General features: G+C 43.8%; 1 protein-coding gene across 4 annotated transcripts in view; it reads left to right on the forward strand.

Moving 5' to 3' along the window:
• SBF2 (SET binding factor 2) overlaps nucleotides 1-21,468 on the forward strand; it is a 514,395-nt gene that overhangs the window by 298,444 nt on the left and 194,483 nt on the right. For all 4 annotated transcript variants that reach the window (XM_073604094.1, XM_073604095.1, XM_073604096.1 and 1 more), the window contains exons 7-10: nucleotides 6,206-6,338; nucleotides 11,014-11,122; nucleotides 20,704-20,817; nucleotides 20,901-20,978. In XM_073604094.1, the coding sequence (XP_073460195.1) occupies nucleotides 6,206-6,338; nucleotides 11,014-11,122; nucleotides 20,704-20,817; nucleotides 20,901-20,978 (434 nt within the window). The remainder of the gene's footprint in view (nucleotides 1-6,205; nucleotides 6,339-11,013; nucleotides 11,123-20,703; nucleotides 20,818-20,900; nucleotides 20,979-21,468) is intronic.

The following is a 21,468-nucleotide window of genomic DNA, read 5'->3' on the forward strand; positions in this document are numbered from 1 at the left end:
TGTGGGTCTTTTTTTGGGGGACCTATCCCACTCTGATATCCTCTGTTGGCTCCCACTAGTGAAGGTTACCTCCAATGGTGACTCTGGAGCGCCAAGATCAGATGATGCAGTATTAGCATAAGATGGAGCAAGCGCTGTCCATAGTTTATCCATATAGTTTGGCCCTCTTGAGGGGACAATATTGATAGCAGTGGCTCAATTAAACCGCCAACAAATCACCAAGGTGCGGGTGTTCAACGTTTTTGATCATCCTGGTATAACCACTTCCATCCGAGGAGGTCAAATGATGTCCACCCAGGAAGAAATGGTTAAATGCTTACATAAAAGAGAAACCTAAACCTTTAACCCTTTTTTCAAATAATTATTTCTTGTTAACCCGACTTACCTGCCATAAACATGTCAGTCCTTTTGTGTCTTGACGCTTTAATAGATGCAGAGTAAATATATATTCTGTAGCTAATTACATTTTATAACCGCTCATTAAGGGGCCGTAATAACGCAAACACTTTCTAGCTAAATCTCCGCCCATCACTAACATTCCGTTATCAACGCAAGATGGGTGGAGCTCTGCATAGTTCAATATGAATCGCACAATGAGCCGTTCTAAATGTAATTTAGCTGCAGAATAGATATTTACTCTGTGCCTATTAAGGTGTCAGGACATGAAAGGCCTGACATGTTTATGACATGTTATGAGCTTTGAAGGTGTTCTAGCATCAGGTCTAAGTAATATAATAAGTAATGTATCCGTGGAACACTTCCACGAGGCCTACAAGCTCCACACGTGTAGTGATTTTGCGTCCAGCCGCAGAAGTTGCAGCAGCGACCCCCCCCGCCCCCCCCCCCCATGACGCTCAGTTGGTGACGCTCCCGATCTATACATAGCAGATGGTGTAATAATAGAGTGGAGACCGGTGTCAAGGACCAACTTCCCCCACAAACACTTCACCTTCTACCCACTGATTGGGTGACACGTGTTTATCTGACAGTCTAATGTGACAGCAGGAAAGACAGATTGATGTGTTTTTGTTGCTGAAGGATGTTTTTTAAATATTTGTCATTAGAACTGCATTCATAAAAACACGGGGAAGTTGCTATCTCCTGTTTATTCCAGATTCCGGATGTGTATGGATGACTCCGGGAGTGGAATACCTGTCGCCAGTCAAAAATCTTCTTAAAGCTGATGTTTACATAAAAAAAAAAAAAAAAAAAAAAAAAAAAAAAACATTTTGTTCTCTACAGCCCCCGGTGCCTAAACACGTGGCCCTTTGGCACTTTTTGTGCAGCTCTTGGGGGGGCCCTCCAGACAATAATCTGTGTTCCCATATTGTCCTGTTTATAATAGTGATCTGTAGCATTCCCATGTAATTTGTCTCCAGTCTAAGACTCCTGAAGTATGTCTCCAGTCTCCAACAACTCTAAAGCAGCACGTAGATTTGCGAGTGGAAGGAAAGAAAATTGCTTGATTTCCCCATCAACAGTCAGTGTTGATGCAGGAATCCCTCCCCCACCACTATTGTGTTTTGCCAGCGGGGGGGCCTTCCCTGCCGGAAGAACACAATGATCACTGCTGGCAGCTATAGCTGCCAGCAGTGATCACATGGAAAAAAAAATCCAACTGGCTGGTTGTACTGAAGTCAATCAATGGATCAACTTCAGTACAACCAGCCTGCCCATAATGGATCGAATCTCGACTGGTCCCTGCTGAACCAGCCGAGGTTCCATCCACTTATGGCCGATTTTATAGAATGCTTGCAATGGCTGACAACCATTTTTTTTTTTAATCCCTGCAGTCTGACCATCTCTTGTATCATATCTGCAATCGTTGACCATCTCTTTTTATCATGTCCGCAGTCTCTGACCATCTCTTGTATCATGTCTGCAATTTATGACCATCTCTTGTATCATGTCCGCAGTCTCTGACCATCTCTTGTATCATGTCCACAGTCTCTGACCCTCTCTTGTATCATGTCTGCAGTTTTTGACCATCTCTTGTATCATGTCTGCAGTCCCTGACCATCTCTTGTATCATGTCCGCAGTCTCTGACCATCTCTTGTACCATGTCTGCAGTCTCTGACCATCTCTTGTATCATGTCTGCAGTCTCTGACCATCTCTTGTATCATGTCTGCAGTCTCTGACCATCTCTTGTATCATGTCTGCAGTCTCTGACCATCTCTTGTATCATGTCCGCAGTCTCTGACCATCTCTTGTATCATGTCCGCAGTCTCTGACCATTTCTTGTATCATGTCCGCAGTCTCTGACCATCTCTTGTATCATGTGTGCAATCGTTGACCATCTCTTTTTTTCATGTCTGCAGAATATGAATGATAACACAAAAACATTTCTTTCACTCATGGTTAGTGTTTGGCTGAAGCCATTTATTATCAATCAACTGTGTTTACTTTTTAAATCATAATCGCAACAGAAACTACCCAAATTACCCTGATCAAAAGTTTACATACCCTGGAATGTTTGGCCTTGGTACAGACACAGAAGGTGGCGCACACAGGTTAAAATGGCAATTAAAGGTTAATTTCCCACATTTGTGGCTTTTTAAATCACAATTAGTGTCTATGTATAAATGTATAAAACACATGGATACACTAAGCAGGCTAGACACTTAGCCTGGTAGGAGGTAGAAAAGAACAGTCAAAAGATCTGCGTAAGAAGGTAATGAAACTTTACAAAGATGGAAAGGGATATAAAAAGATATCCAAAGCCTTGAATATGCCAGTCAGTACTGTTCAATCTAAAATATCAGTAATGCTTGGACCTTAAAGAAGGGGACATACCCCGAAAGCTTGTCCTGAAAAATTGTATGTTAGTGCAAATAAAAAAAGTATCACGGACAGTACTCAATTTTCTCTGTCACAATTGCACTAATACGGCTACAATCAAATCAAGTAATCTAAAATATAAAAGTGATAGTGTAGCGCCAAATGAAAATTTACCAGTGTGTGCCCTAGACACGATACAGCTATGGCCAACTAATATACAAGTGTACCAGAGCCAAAACAAAGCTAGAGAAAAGCAGTGAGCTGAATAAACATTAAAATAAAAATTAAATCAGTGAAGCGTATAAAGTCCACAATATTGTGACAAAATAGGTTCCTCCTGTGAGGGTGTCTTCGGTCACATATGGGTTGTCTGTAGTTATTTTTCAATAGACAAATGAAGTGGATACTCTTACCAAAAAATATGGTGGACCCCAGATGATTATTCTTTCCCCCATAAAAGTGGTGTTACCCTTTAACTGTTCCCATGCTCTTTGCCTGATATCTCCCTATGACTTTCCTGGGCTCTGACACCCCTTTCACCCTTCTTGCTGCATCCTCCACATAGAGCTGCAGCCGGGGGGAACCCAGATAAAAAATACCACCAGTGGGGTTACCAAGAAAAAAGAAGGATCAATAGGTTCAGCCTCCCGGGATGAAGTATCGGTTTAGGATGTGCTGACCTCCTCACAGTCTGTTCTGTGTCACGGTCATACTGAAGAGGGAATTTTTGCTGTGTAATATAATACTGTAATATAAAACATAATATCTGTTTTTATTTTATTTATTTTTTATTGTGCTGCGTGGGATAATGTCACATTTTTCCTCCACTCTATCTTGCCGCAGTATTTGTTTTTTTGTATACTCTCCAGCGGAAAGCCAGGTTTAAAACGGCATTTGTTATAATCCATATGCTGAATCGCGGCGTCCCGAGCTGCGTCCTAATCACATTAACGTCTCCGCGGTTCTATATGACTCGGATGAAACAGTCTTGTTTACTTTTCCATTGTACCGGAATTGTTTTCCCTTACGACGTTTCAGATTAAAAGATGAATCGGCGGAAAGGCTCGTGTCTGTTTTTAGATTCTGCTTACTCGCAAAATTCCTCGACAATCAGAAACAGAACGTGTCACGGCGATATGCTTGTATATGAAGCACATTGTATAATTTAAGATTGTAAAGCATGTTTAGTCAGCAGACTACAAGTTCCAGCAGCACCCCCTTTCTGTTTTAGGTACAGTCCTGTGAACCTGTCCATACATTTCAAACTTCACGTAGATCAGTAGGACATACGTTGGCTACTAAACAACATTATGTTAAATATAAAAATACCTCTTTCTTCCCTATCGTTCAATAAAGCCTAGGCAGCTTGGATCACAATCTCTGGCTGCCAGTAGCATTTTGTGGGTTTCTAAATGTTAGAGACTGCAGGGTATCTCTTGTTTTTGATGAGACAGATCCTTTCAGGTAGTCTTGTGGTGAGACCATTGAGCACACCCATTATTCAGCTCTATTAGGCAGAGTCTGAATCCTTGGTTTTGATCCTAAACATGACCCTATTTGCACGAAGTTTGCATGGGGTTTTTTTTCCTCCCAAACTCCAAAAACATGCTGGTAGGTTATTTTCAGAGGCAGAGGTATGGTGAGATTTGTATTCTCCCCACAGCTGGAGTGCTGAGATTGTCTATCTGTGCTAATACTACACCAGTCCACACAACCCCCTCTGGTCTGTAATCCGGTTATACTGGTGCATCTCAGCTGGTGAGACTGGAGCACCTCAGCTGGTGAGACTGGAGCACCTCAGCTGGTGGGACTGGAGCACCTCAGCTGGTGGGACTGGAGCACCTCAGCTGGTGAGACTGGAGCACCTCAGCTGGTGAGACTGGAGCACCTCAGCTGGTGGGACTGGAGCACCTCAGCTGGTGGGACTGGAGCACCTCAGCTGGAGGGACTGGAGCACCTCAGCACCCTGCTGCCTCTCACACACACAGACCCCGAAATTTAAAATAAAAACTGCCCAAGCTAAGACATTCTTCACAAGCACCACTGAGTGTCAGAATTGCCCTGGAAATTCAAATTTGATTTGTGATGCTGGATGCATTAAGTTACACGGTGCAGACTACAGGAAGTACATTCCTGTTGCCCTCTTTCTGATCTAGTATAGTGCTGTGTGTGCGTATACTGCAGGGGATTATACTAAACTGAGCTTACAGTAAACCAAGTGAACTTTCTGACTTTAGCACAGCTCAGACCTACACTGGATTACTTTAGTAGCTCCCCCCGAATGTTTTTACTTTTTTTTTTTTATAGCATTTATTAAAGCTTTAATTCCCATGGGTACTTTTTTTTTTTTTTTTTTACCTCCCACACTCCAAAGACATGCTGGTAGGTTAATCTCAGAGGCAGAGGCATGGTGGAATGTGTAGTCTCCCCACTCTGGAGTGCTGAGGTCACCTGTCCCTACTACTACTACCAGTCCACACAACCCCCTTTGGTCTGTAATCTGGTTATCCTGGAGCCCATCAGCTGGTGATCCTGACATACGTCAGCTGGTGATCCTGACATACGTCAGCTGGTGATCCTGACATACGTCAGCTGGTGATCCTGACATACGTCAGCTGGTGATCCTGGAGCACGTCAGCTGGTGATCCTGGAGCACGTCAGCTGGTGATCCTGGAGCACGTCAGCTGATGATCCTGGAGCACGTCAGCTGATGATCCTGGAGAGCACATCAGCTGGTGATCCTGGAGCATCCTATATGCTGCCTCTCACACCGAGGCCATGAAATTAAAAAACTGTCCATACTAAGAGAGTCTTCAGAAGCACTAATTAGATTCAGAATTACCCTGGAAAATTGTAATGTGATTTGTGATGCTGGATGCATTAAGTTACACTGTGCAGACTGCAGGAAGTACATTCCTGTTGCCCTCTTACTGATCTAGTATAGTGTTGTGTGTGTGTGTGTGTGTATTCTGCAGGGGATTATACTGAACTGAGCTTACAGTAAACCGAGTACACTTTCTGACTTTAGTACAGCTCAGACATATACAGGATACCTTTAGTAGCTCCCTCGAATGTTTTTATTTATATCGTGGAATTGCTTTTTAAGAATTTGCCTTTTTTTTTTTTTTTTAGTAGCGCTTTAATTCCCATGGGCACTTTGCACAAAAGAAGTCAAACAAACCTTGTCAGTTCATTATGACAACACCACGGTGCCTTTTAGATGCTGCCCATTGGGGTAGCCTGCTCAACCGTTTTGGCGAGGGCTCCTCCCACCTATTGACCCCAGATTGCCTGGGCTTGATACAGATTTTCCAGTCGGTCTTCCAACACATTCCTTTATCTAGTTATTGTTTGCAGATTGGGTTGATATTGCTTTGGAATTTGCATTCTTTTCTGAAAACTCTTGTGCTGGTTGTTTCTTTTAGGAATCCAAAACGTTCTCAGCCTCCTCTGTGCGGTGCTTACCGAAAACAAAGTCCTCTTCCATTCCTCCAGTTTCCAGCGTCTCAGCGATGCAAGCCGGGCGTTAGAAGCGCTCATGTACCCTCTGAAGTACAGGTGAGCTTAAAGTAAACAAACACGTACTGCCCTATTTATTACAGAGTCCTAAGTAATGCTACAACGTTTGTGTGTATGTATCTGTGTGTGTGTGTATGTATATGTATATATATATATATATATATATATATACACACACACTAAACATCAACTTGGAAACTATATAAAAAAAATGAAATTGAAATTACAGTTGTGCTCATAAGTTTACATACCCTGGCAGAATTTATCATTTCTTGGCCATTTTTCAGAGAATATGAATAATAACACAAAAACTTTTCTTTCACTCATGGTTAGTGTTTGGCTGAAGCCATTTGTTATCAATCAACTGTGTTTACTCTTTTTAAATCATAATGAAAACAGAAACTACCCAAATGACCCTGATCAAAAGTTTACATACCCCAGTTCTTAATACCGTGTATTGCCCCCTTTAACATCAATGACAGCTTGAAGTCTTTTGTTGTATTTGTGGATGAGGCTCTTTATCTTCTCAGATGGTAAAGCTGTCCATTCCTCTTGGCAAAAAGCCTCCAGTTCCTGTAATTTCTTGGACTGTCTTGCATAAACGGCACATTTGAGATCTCCCCAGAGTGGCTCAATGATATTGAGGTCAGGAGAATGAGATGGCCACTCCAGAACCTTCACTTTATTCTGCTGTAGCCAATGACAGGTCGACTTGGCTTGTGTTTTGGATCAAGTACATCCCATGCGAAGCTTCCTGGCTGATGAATGCAAATGTTCCTCCAGTATTTTTTGATAAAATACTGCATTCATCTTGCCATCAATTTTGATCAAATTTCCTGTGCCTTTGTAGCTCACACATCCCCAAAACTTCAGCAATCCACCTCCGTGTTTCACAGTAGGAATGGTGGACCTTTCATCATAGGCCTTGTTAACTCCTCTCCAAATGAAGCGCTTATGATTGTGGCCAAAAAGCTCAATTTTGGTCTCATCACTCCAAACTACTGTGCCATAAGGTTTGAGGTTTATCTCTGTGCTGTTTGGCATATTGTAAGCGGGATACTTTGTGGCATTTGCGTAGTAATGGCTTTCTTCTGGCGAATCGACGCAGCCCATCTTTCTTCAAGTGCCTCCTTTTTATGCATCTTGAAACAGGCACACCACATGTTTTTTTCAGAGAGTCCTGTATCACCAAGTTATTTGTGGGTTTTTCTTTGCAGTTGTGGCTGAAATTTTACTTGGTCTACCTGACCGTGGTTTGGTTTCAACAGAACCCTTCATTTTCCACTTCTTGATTAGAGTTTGAACACTGCTGATTGGCATTCTCAATTCCTTGGATATCTTTTTATATCCCTTTCCTGTTTTATACAGTTCAACTACCTTTTCCCGCAGATCCTTTGACAATTCTTTTGCTTTCCCCATGACTCAGAATACAGAAACGTCAGTGTAACACTGGATAAAAGATGCAAGGGTCTGTCAGGAGTCCAGAAACTCATTGACCTTTTATACACACACACTAATTACAAGTAAACAGATCACAGGTGAGGATGGTTACCCTTTAATAGCCATTCAAACCCCTTTGTGTCAACTTGTGTGCATGTTATCAGGCCAAAATCACCAGGGTATTTAAACTTTTGATCGGGGTCATTTGGGCACTTTCTGTTGTGATTATGTTTAAAAAGAGTAAACACAGTTGATTGATAATAAATGGCTTCAGCCAAACACTAACTATGAGTGAAAGAAAAGTTTTTGTGTTATTCATATTCTCTGAAAAATAACCAAGAAATCATAAATTCTGCCAGGGTATGTAAACTTATGTACGCAACTGTAACTTTAAACTATTTTTGTCCATTGAGGGACACAGGAGTTACATTTTTTGCTAGTGCCCAACCTCCTGTAGGCGGCAGTATACCCCAGCTTTTAATGAATTTCTGTATACTCAATGGACTCAAAGAAAAAGAAGATTTGGCAGCAAGTACTTATTTTTTTTACACTACTCTTTATAGCACCAACAAATTATGCAGTGATGGACAGATCCTATCCAAGCGGCCCCTATGCAATGTTTTTCCATTACATAGATTATTTTTATTAACTTGTGCCTCTGAACTTCATAGAAAATGTAATCACTCAAGGAAGATTCCAAATTCTCTAGCACAGCCCCCTCCCTCCTTCTATGTCATAGTCCTCTTATTATTTAGGAGTGTTTAATTACCTTCGGTGCTGGCCCAGCTCCTCCGCCCCTCCCCACTTAACCTCTTATGAAGCTGCTGGGAGATGAGCGAAAGGGAAAAACTATAGAGTGTCACATGAGTGACAGCTCTGAGTCTGCTGGTGCAGTTGATATCACCTTTAAAATGGATAACCTTGTCTCAGCACTGCCTTACATGAACATTTATGTAGCTACCAAGGTTGGAGTAAAGGGAATTTTGTAGAGTAGTGGCTGCCAACCTTATTGAGACCAGGGCCTGGAAAATTCTTCCAAGTTTATTCTAAGTTTATGCTAACACAATAAAACTATGGGAATACAAAATATGTATTGAAAGTCTAAAAGGAACTGGAGGACAACTGTGGTGGATGGGATGTCTGTCTCTCCAGGGGGCTGGGCACTTTCCTGGGACAATGTGGTAGATTGGAGTGCACTGCAGGTACTGGGGGGGTGGCATTGTAGGACACTGTAAGAGGTTGAAGGCACTATAGGGGGGCTGGAAGCTATGCTTTAAGCTAGGGCAGGGGTCTCAAAACAAAGGGCCAGTTTACTGTCCTTCAGACTTTAGGGGGGCTGGACTGTGGCCAGTGGGAGTAGAAAATGCACCAGCTTCAGTGGGAATAAACAATGCCAAAAGCTTAGTGGTCAGTAGGAGTAAGAAGGAGGAGCTGCTCCGTTTTTTGTGTCAGTGGAAGGAAAAGAGCATCATATCCATTGAAGAAATAGTGCACCAAGGGCCTGATCTAGGCAAGCAAAGGGCCACATCCGGCCCATGGGTCGGCATTGGAGATGCCTAAGCTAGGGGGCAGTGTGGGGACTGGGGGCTCTCTGGGGACCCGAGGTCACTATGGGAGGTTGGGTGTCATTGTGCGGAGGTTAAGGGATCTGCAGGGGAGGCTCTATGGGAGGTTAGTGGATCTGTGATTGGCTGAAGGCCTGGGTAGGAGGGAGGCTATGGCCCAGCAGTGGGCTACAGCCTGGTGGATGAGAAGCACTCCTATAGTGTGTCACATGACATCCAAGATTGCGGCACCCAACAGAAGTCTCGGAGCTTTTGGGATCTACACAAGGGAGGTTTTTACAGGTATGTTTTTTGGATAAAATGTGTTACATGTATGGTTGCCACCTCATCCCTTTAACCGCTTGGCATCCGCGCTATAGCCGAATGACGGCTACAGCGCGGACCTACATTCCCGGGAGGACGTCATATGACGTCCTCCCCTGTGCACGCTCCCTGCGCGCGCCCTACAGGGCGCGCGCCGGGCGCGTTGTGATCACCGAGTCACTGAGACTCGGCTGATCACCGATCTGTGTAATGGGCCGGTCCCGGCCCCTTACCATGTGATCAGCTGTCAGCCAATGACAGCTGATCACATGATGTAAACAAAAGATCGGTAATCGGTTTTTTTTTTTACTCACGCTGACAGCGCGAGTAGAAAAAAAAGCCGATCACCGGATCAGATGTGAGGGACATCGGTCCCCAAGTGGAAGAGGCACATCTGCCTCATCAGTGCCCAATAAAAGTGCCACCTAATAGTGCCCACAGTGCCACCTAATAGTGCCCACAGTGCCACCTAACAGTGCCCACAGTGCCACCTAACAGTGCCCACAGTGCCACCTAACAGTGCCCACAGTGCCACCTAACAGTGCCCACAAGTACCACCTATCAGTGCCCACAAGTACCACCTATCAATGCCCACCTGTAGTGCCAATCAGTGCCACCTGCCAGTGCTGCCCATCACTGCCACCCATCAGTGCCCATCACTGCCACCCATCAGTGCCCATCACTGCCGCCTATCAGTGCCCATCACCGCCGCCTTATCAGCGTACATCAATGAAGGAGAAAAATTACCCGTTTAAAATTTTTTAAAACAAAATATAAAAAAATAAACTTTTTTTTTAAAAAAAATTAAGTTTTTTACATTTTTTTAATAAAAAGTAAAAACCGCAGAGGTGATCAAATACCATCAAAAGAAAGCTCTATTTGTGGTGAAAAAATGATAAAAATTTCATTTGGGTACAGTGTTGTATGACCACGCAATTGTCATTCAAAGTGCATCAGCGCCGAAAGCTGAAAATTGGTCTGGATAGGAGGGGGGTTTAAGTGCCCGGTAAGCAAGTGGTTAAACCCGAACACATATTAATTTACACAGGTTCTGAGGATGATTAAGGTGGTAATTAAACTCACTTGGTGCCTTATCTACATGTAATTAGCCTCAGAACCTGTGTAATTCAAAGGTATTCGGGTTTAAAGGGATGAGGTGGCAACTCTAGTTACATGCACATACATCATGGAAGATTCTTGTTGAAAATAATGTTTATAATGTTAATTGGGATTGTCAATACTTCTGCATGATATAATGGACCAAAATTTGCTTCAGCAAACAAAATGCATGCAAGGGGTGTCCATCTGATATGGATTCTGATACCTGGCCCTTTGCAATTCATTGGAAGCTCTTTTCACATGGTCCTCATCACCCTTCTTCTAACCCCTCTGTCTTTATCTTGCAGCTATCCCTACATTCCAATCCTTCCAGCGCAGCTTCTCGAGGTCTTAAGCTCCCCAACGCCGTTCATTATCGGGGTCCATTCTGTCTTCTGCTCAGAGATCCATGACCTGGTAAGCGGGTGAAGCCTCCTGATTATGGCAGTTTATCGCTGTCTTGTATTATTGCTCCATTAGTCATTGTATCTGATTTATCTCCATTCCTGTGTTTGTCTGCATGTTTCACATGTACAAATCCCAATGACATGTGAAGTAACAGCGGGTTATGATGGGGAGTTATGAATTCCATATGTTTCACAACTATTTAGGAACTGGTTTTATCCAGAGCTTCTCCAGGAGTCCCGTCTCATCTGTTGGTGAGCTGCTAGGGAGACAGGTGCCGACTGCTGAATTTATGACTTCTCACCGTGTCCCCGTTCTACCGTGGCTTTAACTATTTCAAGCTAAACGTGTCTGTAGCGATCTTGTCTGACATATCCTATACCGCCAGCCAAACATCAGGAAACTCTTCAGCTCAAAGGATAAGTTCATGTTCGATAACAGGCTAACCAGAGCTCTCCGTCGAGTCTTAGCAATAAAATGTAATAAGACTTTATAGTTTAGATCAGGGGTCTCCAAACTTTTAAAGCAAGGGGCCAGTGTACTCCCCTTCAGATTTCAGGGGGGGCCAGACTAACCAGTGGGAATACAAAATGCCCTGGCATCAGTGGGAGTAAAAATATTACATGGCGCCTGTAGTCATTAGGAGGAGACTAGTCGCCCCATCATTGGTATTAGTAGGAGGAATAGTGTCCCATAATTGGTGTCAGTGGAAGGAATACTGTTCCATCATTGGTGTCAGTGGGAAGAATAGTGTCCCATCATTGGTACTAGTTAAAGGACTAACACCCCATCATTGGAGTCAGTGGGAGAAATAGCACCCCATCATTGGTGTCAGTGGAAGGAATAGCACCCCATCATTGGTATTAGTGAGCGGAATAGTGCCCCTTCATTGTTGTCAGTGGCAGGAATAGTGCTCTGTCCTTGCTATCAGATCAGTGGGAGGACTAGTGCCCCATCGTTGGTGTCAGTGGGAAGAATAGTTCCCTATCATTGGTGTCAGTGGGAGGAAGAGTGTCCCATCATTTATATCACTGGGGGTAATAGTGCCCCATTGCTGGTGTCAATGAGAGGAATCATGCCCCACTGTCAATAGAAGAAATGGTGCCTCATATTAGTGCCCCAAGGGCCGGATAAAAGCAAGCTAAGGGCCACATTCAGCCTGCAGGCCGCAGTTTGGAGACAACTGGTTTAGATGATCTGATCTCACAGTGAAAAGTGCGAGATTTGCAATTTCTGAAGTATGATGTCTTTGTATGGTAGGAGAAGGGGAGGTATCTTTTGTGGGTATTTTTGAGTGAAACAATCATATAAAATAAAGAATGTAGGAGTTAGCCTTCAGTACATACCTTTTGTGTCATCATACCACCCTCTAGTGCCAACTGACCACCCTGGAATTGGGCCAGTGCATTGTCACAAAAAAATGCATTATTCATTAGGACCACTTTCCTGTCCGCTCAGGGAAGGTAGGAGGACCCCTCCTACCAAAAGTCCATAAACAGCCCCTGATGACTATACAGTGTGTTTTGGGCTAAAATGATATAGATCAGCCTTTTTTTAAACAGGGTTCTACAAACTCTTAAGTTTCCTCCAAAGGTTACTAGGGGCTCCTTCAACAGTAGCAGCTTGTTCTGCATAATTGTGCCTGCACAATTCTGGCACCACCTAGCAGTCAGCAGCATGAGACCAGTGGAGATTGTTTTTGCATTTTTTATGTAAGTAAACACCAATGATTGTTATTTAAATGGTAAAGCGCTCAGGATATCAATTCCAAATTCTCACCTCCCCCGCACGGATAGGGTGCTGGCTCAGTATACAAATACATATGAGCAGAAGAAGTCCGGATGGCCGCACTCCAAATTAATCTCTTTATTGAAAAATTAGTCCATATAACAATCAGAATAAAAGCACAATAGCTGATGCGTTTCACACCACTTTACCGGTCCTTAATCATAACCAATGATTGTTAGCCGTCTGTGAGGGTAAGGAACATTGTTCCCAATAATCACCAATGTAGGGAACATTCTTCTCACTGATCACCAATGTAAGGAACATTCTTCTCACTGATCACCAATGTAAGGAACATTCTTCTCACTGATCCCCAATGTAAGGAACATTCTTCTCACTGACCACCAATGTAAGGAACATTCTTCCCACTGATCACCAATGTAAGGAACATTCTTCCCACTGATCACCAATGTAAGGAACATTCTTCTCACTGATCACCAATGTAAGGAACATTCTTCCCACTGATCACCAATGTAAGGAACATTCTTCTCACTGATCACCAATGTAAGGAACATTCTTACCACTGATAACCAACATAAGGGACATTTTCTCACTGACTACCAATTTAGGAGTCATTGTTTTCCGTGACCACCAATATAAGAGACATTCTTCCCACAGACTACCAATGTAGGGGACATTCTTCCCATTGACCAATGTAAATAGCATTCTCCCTAAAAACCACAAATATAGGGGCTGTTCTTACCACTGACCACCAATGTAAGGGACATTCTTCTCACTGATCAGCTCAAGGTAAGGGGCTCCTCTCTTACAGTAAAGAGGTAGATAGCATTTTGTCAACCATATTTAAATGATCACATGGTAACAACAGAAGTCTTGTCAGTCTTCGCTTTTTTTGTGGAGGTTTATAATTAAGGACGGCTTCACACATAATGCATTTCTTTTGAATGGCACCTCAATGTCACCTTTGGATGTGATAAAGGTGGTGCATCACCAGGCATAAACCTAGACACTATGGAGTTTATTTACTAAAGCTGGAGAGTGCAAAATCAGGCTAGATTCTGCATAGAAACCAATCACCTTCTTACCTCAGCTTGTTCAATGAAGCTTTGGCAATAAAACCTGCAAGCTGATTGGTTTCTATGTTGAAGTGAGCCTGATTTTGCACCCTCCAGATGTAGCAAGTAAACCCCTTTGGAACTAAATTGATTTTGGACCCAGTGCCTACCATCCACATCCTCCAGACTGTCAACCTGGAGGCCAGCCCCACAAGATCCTCTGCTACAGACCAAGTGACTGGCATAGAATTATATGGCCAAAGATTGAAGTCCTTCTCAAAAGCTTCTTGAAAAGCCTGTTGGATCTGCCTGCAGTGGATAAGTAAAAGTATTGTGAACCAAAGTACCAGTCTAAACTAAGTGTTGGATAGGGAACCAGATCATAATAAGTGTCAATGGACTTTCTTTATATAGCCCAGCCGCTATGCCCCTTTAACTTCCTGCAGACTGTTTGCATCAAGTGACCTCAGTAACCGCAATTTCCAGAGACCTTTAGTTCGGAGTTCCTCTGAAACATCATCCTGGGTATGTAGCAAGTGCTCCTGGGAAGATGATGGCCAGCTGTGGCCTTTTTTTTTTTTTTTTTTATTTATCCGCCTATTTGTTGATTTATGCATGCTGATTGCATGTTAAATGGATGAGCGGTACTGGTATGAAGAGTAGCAGTGGGGCAGAGAAAAATGCAATGATTTCCATATGTCTTATAAACTAGTTAGATCCAGTGCTTCACCAGGAGCTCTGTCATCTGGTGGGGATCTGTGTCCAAGACAGGTGCCAAAAATGGGAATTTATTGTCCATTATCGCTGCCGGCGGGAGATCAGAACCTGAGAGCCAAGTACCAGGCAGTTTGTAACTGCTACTTTATCTGTGCTTGTTAAAGTATTATGCAATATGAATGCAGGCACATATTTATGTCATAAAGATAAAACTGTGAATTTGCTATATCTGTTCAGGAAAGACATCAGTCAGAAATCCATTCTGTTCACCCCGGTCTGAGTTTTAAAAGAATTCAAAAGCAAGCAATGTCTTCTCTGTGTTGTGTATTATAGACACCAGCCGCTAGATTGCTGTCCCTGTTTTTTTTTTTTTTTGCTTGATCTAAACTGTGTCCTGGTCTGACATTGACTATCATTCATTCAATGCAGCAGCAGCAGCATTAGAAACCTTGAAGAAGGGAGATTTATGCAAATCCCGAAACTCATTGGTTGTTGGCTTTAAAGTAGTAGTGGAGTCCAAATTTCCAAAATCACTGACAGGAAGAGATCCTAGCGGTATCCTCTGTCATAAATGTCCCACCTGCATGTCAGCGACAATGTGATCTGAGCACATGCAGGCGGCGTTCAGACCACATTTAAGGGCCCACTCTGTGTGCCCCGGTCATGTGACATCGCTGCGGCCCAGCCATTCAAGCAGTCGAAGATCTGAACCTGGAAGGAAGATCGAGTGAAGATGGATGTGCTGGGGATCAGGGGGAGCCATGACAGCGCAGAGTCGGAGCGCTCCGTTTGCAGGTAAGTCTGTCAAAATGTACTAGTATGCAGTGCATTATGACTTAAAGTGGTTGTAAAGGCACAAGGTTTTTTACCTTCATGCATTCTGCGTTAAAGCGGCGGTCCACCCCAAAAAAAGAAAAAGGAATTAAAAACCAGCAGCTACACATACTGCAGCTGCTGGCTTTTAATAATAGGACACTTACCTGTCCTGGTGTCCAGCGAAGTCAGCACCGCAGCTGATGTTTCCATCAGCTGTCGTGTGCTGCCGCCACCATTGCGGGTAAGGGTATCCGGCAGTGTAGCCTTTCAGCTTCACGCCGGTAACCCTACTGGAGAGGAGGCCTGCTCCTCTCTCCTTCTGGCCTCGCGACAGGGGAAGGAGGAGGGAGCCCCAGCCGTGATGTCAATAGCCGCGGCTGAGGCTCCCGGAAGTGGGAAAGGACACCTGTCAAAGACAGGTATCCTGTCCCCCCCTCCCCCCCGAAAAGTTACCAATTGTGGCACCGGAGGGGGGGGGGGCAATCAGATGAGCGGAAATTCCACTTTTGGGTGGAACTCCGCTTTAAAAAAAACTTCTGTGTGCTGCAGCCCCCCCCCCAACCCCCTAATATTTACCTGAGCCACCTCTTGATCCAGCAATGTCCACAAGAGCCTTGGCTCTCCTGGGACTCGCACTCCTGGTTGGCTTTTGGCAACCAGGAGTTGCTGTCAGTCATAGCCAGTGAGCCAATCGGGAGACAGAGGGGTGGGGCTGAGCCCGGCTCTGTGTGTGAGTGGATGCACAAAGCCGTGGCACGGGAGTGTTTGCTGTGGGGCCACCTGCCAGGAGGGAGTGGCCAGGAGCACTGGCAGGGACTTTGAGAAAAGGAGGAACCGAGCTGCTCTGTGCAAAACCATTACAGAGAGGAGGTAGGTATAACATGTTTGTTATTTTAGAAAAAAAAAAAAAAACAAAGCTTAAGTATTACTTTAAACCTGCTGGGGACCATTTTTTTTTTTTGTTTTTGTTTCAGGAGACTTTACTACCGCTTTAAAGGGATTCTAAAGGAAAATTTTTTTTTTTCTAATAAAAGAACAAACATGTTATACTTACCTGCTCTGTGTAATGGTTTTCACAGAGTAGCCCTGATCCTCCTCTTGTTGGGTCCCCTGCTGGCACTCCTGGCTCCTCGTCTTCGGCAAGTGTCCCCCATAGGAATCCACTTCCTATGGGGGCACTTTTGTGGTCTTGCTCCTGAGCCCCACTTGCGTGTCCACACCCACAGACAGCAGAACTTGGCCCCACCCCCTGCTTTCCTCATCATAAGATTTGATCAACCGCAGCTTCCGCTGCTATTAATCTACCCTGTGGGGAGGGAGAAAGAGGAGGGAGACACTGTTCTCGTGCACATCGCTGGATCGAGATCAGGTTCGGGGGGGCTTTGGGAGGAGCTGGATACAGAAGTTTTTTTTACCTTGATCATTCGACTGATACTTTCCTTTGATGCTCTGATATAGCAAGCACTAGAAAAAGGCATGGTGGTGGATTTACCAAAGGCAGATAGACTATGCACTTTACAAGTGTAGTTGTTCCAGAGTTGAGTAAATTAGGTTAAGCTTCACTTTACAAAGAACACCCAATCACACGCAAGGAAAGTAAAGAAAAAAACAGCATCTTTGCTTGCACATGATTGGATGATGGAAGTCAGCAGAGCTTCCTCTCATTTACTCATTTACGCTCTGGAGCAACTGCACTTGCAGAGTGCGCAGTCTATTTCCCTTTGTTAGTCCCTTTAGTAAATCCCCCCCCAATTGTGCCTTTTTCAAACTTGCTCGTTGGAGCATCAATGTCCTGCGATAGCAATTGCTGGTGTGTGCAAACAGCTGTGGCTGGGAATTCGTATGCGCCCAGGACTGATGATCATCTTTCCCCAACCACAGGTAACCACTAAATGTGCATATACAGTACATGCTATTAGCTTGGATGAAGGAATCTGTAATAATTCTTTCGTTTAGCCCACAGACTGAACAAAAAAAAAAAATCTATAATTCAGAAATTCCCAAGTGTCTCATCTTCCTCTTGACAATACCCCACAGATTCTCAATGGGGTTTAGGTCAGGCGAGTTTGCTGGCCAATTAACCACAGTGATACCATGATCATTAAACCAGGTATTGGTACTTTTGTCAGTGTGGGCAGGTGCTGGAAAATGTAATCAGCACCTCCATAAAGCTGTTTAGCAGAGGGAAGCATGAAGTGCTCTAGAATTTCCTGGTAGAAGGCTGCGCTGACTTTGGACTTGATAAAGCACAGTGGACCAACACCAGCAGATGACATGGCTCCCCAAATCATCACGGACTGTGGAAAAGTTTGCATTTCATTTGTAAATCGAGGTCCCAGAGTCTGAAGGAAGAGTGGAGAGGCACAGAATCCGAATTGCAGGAGGTCGTGTGAAGTTTCCACAGTCAGTGATGATTTGGGGAGCCATGTCATCTACTGGTGTTGGTCCACTGTGCTTGATTGGCCAGAAAACTCGCCTGAGCTAAACCCCATAGCGAATCTGTGGTTTATGGTCAAGTGGAAGATGAGAGACACCAGACCAAAGAATGCAGATGACCTGAAGGCCACTATCAAAGCAACCTGGGCTTCTGTAACACCTCAGCAGTGCCACAGGCTGATCGCCTCAATGCCACGCCGCATTGATGCAGTAATTCATGGAAAAGGAGCCCCGAACAAGTATTGAGTGCATACTATACTGTACATGGACATACTTTTCAGTAAGCCAACATTTCTGTATTAAAAATCCTTTTTTTTTTGTTAATTTTCTAAGATACAGAATTTTGGATTTTCACTAGCTGTAAGCCATAATCATGAAAATTAAAACAAAGCAATACTTGAAACATATCACTCTGTGTGTAACGCATCTATATAAAATATATGAGTTTCACTTTTTGAATTGAATTATTGAAATAAATTAAATTTTTTGATGGTATTCTAATTTTATGAGATGCACCTGTATGTGAACTCCACATCAGAAGTTGCTTTCAGTAAATGTTCTGGTAATATCTGTGTACTTACCAAAGAGGTGAACCATAGTTTATCTATAAGCGGGGCTTTTTTTTAGCAGGGACCACTGGGGAACTCAGTTTTGGCACCTCCGGCACTGCATGTATTTAATAGTAAGGGGTGCTGGAGTATGCTGGAGGATCAATTGTCGCTAGGAGGGATCCATTGTTGCTGTTGGAGGATTTATTGTTGTGGGGATCATCAATTATTGTTGGAAGGGATCTGCTGTTGAGGGAGGGAAGTAATGTTGGTAACTGCTGGAGTCTATTGTTATAAGTCTTTTGATGCTGGCTGCTGGAAAGTCTATAGATGCTGGCTGCTGGAAAGTCTATAGATGCTGGCTGCTGGAAAGTCTATAGATGCTGGCTGCTGGAAAGTCTATAGATGCTGGCTGCTGGAAAGTCTATAGATGCTGGCTGCTGGAAAGTCTGTTGATGCTGGCTGCTGGAAAGTCTGTTGATGCTGGCTGCTGGAAAGTCTATTGATGCTGGCTGCTGGAAAGTCTGTTGATGCTGGCTGCTGGAAAGTCTGTTGATGCTGGCTGCTGGAAAGTCTGTTGATGCTGGCTGCTGGAAAGTCTGTTGATGCTGGCTGCTGGAAAGTCTGTTGATGCTGGCTGCTGGAAAGTCTGTTGATGCTGGCTGCTGGAAAGTCTGTTGATGCTGGCTGCTGGAAAGTCTGTTGATGCTGGCTGCTGGAAAGTCTGTTGATGCTGGCTCCTGGAAAGTCTATAGATGCTATCTGCTGGAAGATCTATTGTTGCTGGGGTGGATCTATTGTTAATGGGGTGTCTATAGTTGCTGGGAGGGATCTACTGTTGAGGGAGGGCTGTAAATGTTCCTGGTTGTTGGAAAGTCTGTTGATGCTGGGTGTCCGGCTTTTCCCACAGTGTCCAATTGTTGAGCAGCGTTGAGCAGCGTTGAGCACAAAACTGAGCTCTGAGTGCTCCCCTTTATGCTTCGTACATTATGTAGCCCCATTCCATTCCACATGCTTTCCTATACATTATTCTTGCTTAGTCATTTTAATGACCAATCTCATGTTTCCTTCCCTTGCCAAAATTTTCCGTCATTTTTAATGTTTAATGGATATGTCAGTTCTTTTTGCAGAGACATCTCCATTAGAAAGAGAGCCAGACAGTCCAGAAACATTTCCAGATGTTTTAATCCAATTTATTGCATGTGACATTAATGTTTAGACTTATAATAATGTTTGGATTTTTTTTTTTCATTAAAGAATTTGCTTTTGTATGGGAAATTCCAAGAGAAAAACGTATACACATGTGAGAATTGTGATGCAAGGACGTGTCAACATGGATTCCATGTTGTGTCTTCTTCTTTGTGGTCTTGGTGAGGATAACTGGAGCAGCAGGCTTTAATAGGCCTTATTTATATCCTGCTCTGTCTTGGAGGTGCCTGGCCACCATTTTGACAGATTTTTCCTCCGGTCTTGCTGAATTAGTGAGAACTTACAAACCAAAAGGGAGGAGTAAGTGATACTAAAAAATAATAATTGTGTGGGGGTGAGGAAGATGTACGTTTTTTTGCCTTGGCATTTCTCATTCAAAAATCTTTGGGTGGAGGGCACAATAGGCTTCCCTTAAAAAGATGAATTTTCAGGAATCGCCTAAGCGTGGACTGACTGGTTTAGGTTGTTCTAGAGGATGGAGAGACTCTGGCGAACTCCTGGAGGTGAGCATGGGTGGAGGTAATGAGGGAGCTACAATCAGGAGGTCTTGAGAGGAACGAAGATGACTGTTTGGGTGACATAGTTTCATAGTTGTGCTAAACTGTAAAATAGCACTGCTCTAATGCTCAAGAAGGTGAGTTTTGTGTCTAGTGACACTGTATGTTGGCGCTGGTTGGGATGTGAGGCTCGTCCAGCTCAGCTTAGACTACAGGAAAATGGCTCCTGGCCTCTAATTAAGCCCCACATGGGTGAAATGCATTGCAAGGGGTTCTTTTATGGGTGGAGAACCAAGATGAAGCCATTTCTTATCTTTTATTATCTTAGCTTGACAGTCAGCTGATCCTGTGTGCGGCCAGGTGCCGTTTTTCTCTTGTAATAGTTTCACACTTGGTGCTCAGATTTATGGCAGCATTATTTTTATGAAGTGAAGTTGGAGCAATGCTTGGATGACCAACTGGTGACATTGGCAGCTAGACAATACCTCCTTTGTGCATTTCAAGGCTTCTTTTACAGCTTCTGGTTGATCTATACTATATCTTCTTACTGTCATCTTGCTTTCTTGTAGCTCGATGTGATTATAGCAGACCTGGATGGAGGTACAATCAAAATTCCGGAATGTATCCACCTCTCTGTGCTGCCAGAGCCCCTCTTCCAGCAGATCCAGACTTCCCTCTCCCTTGTAAGTTTTGCTCAACAGAAAAAACAATTTTTATAATTTTTCTATCCTGATTTTTGGCCCCTGATGGCTCCTCTCATTCCCAGGTTCTGCATCCGGATCTAGAAGTTGCAGATCATGCCTTCCCTCCTCTACGCTCAACTTTGTCTCATGTAAAAATGCTGGTAAGTGAGCTACTAGATCCTCAAATTACATTTTGGTTCAGTGTCAGCACAGTAGTGTTTTCATCATGCTGGAAGTAGTGACCTCTTTAATGATGTGATTGCCTGAAATAACGAGTGCCTGTGACAGCAACACGAGAAATGGGAAAACACATTCTGAAAAACAGAGCAGTGCAGAGTATTTCAGGAGAGGAGAGATAGTTGAACGAGCAGAGTCCTCCAGAACAGAAGAGTATTTCAGGAGAGGAGAGATAAATGATGGAGCAGAGTCCTCCAACAGAGCAGAGTATTTCAGGAGTGGAGAGTTAGAGGAAGGAGTAGAGCCCTCTAGCAGAGTGTATTAGGAGAAGTGTATTAGAAGAAGGAGCAGAGTCCTCCAGCAGTACAGAGTATTTCAGGAGAGGAGAGTTAGGGAAAGGAGCAGAGTCCTCCAGCAGAGCAGAGTATTTCAGGAGAAGAGAGATAAATGAAGGAGCAGAGTTCTCCAGCAGAG

This window comes from Aquarana catesbeiana, linkage group LG11 (genome assembly GCF_042186555.1).
Source record: "Aquarana catesbeiana isolate 2022-GZ linkage group LG11, ASM4218655v1, whole genome shotgun sequence".
Classification (NCBI taxonomy): Eukaryota; Metazoa; Chordata; class Amphibia; order Anura; family Ranidae; genus Aquarana; species Aquarana catesbeiana.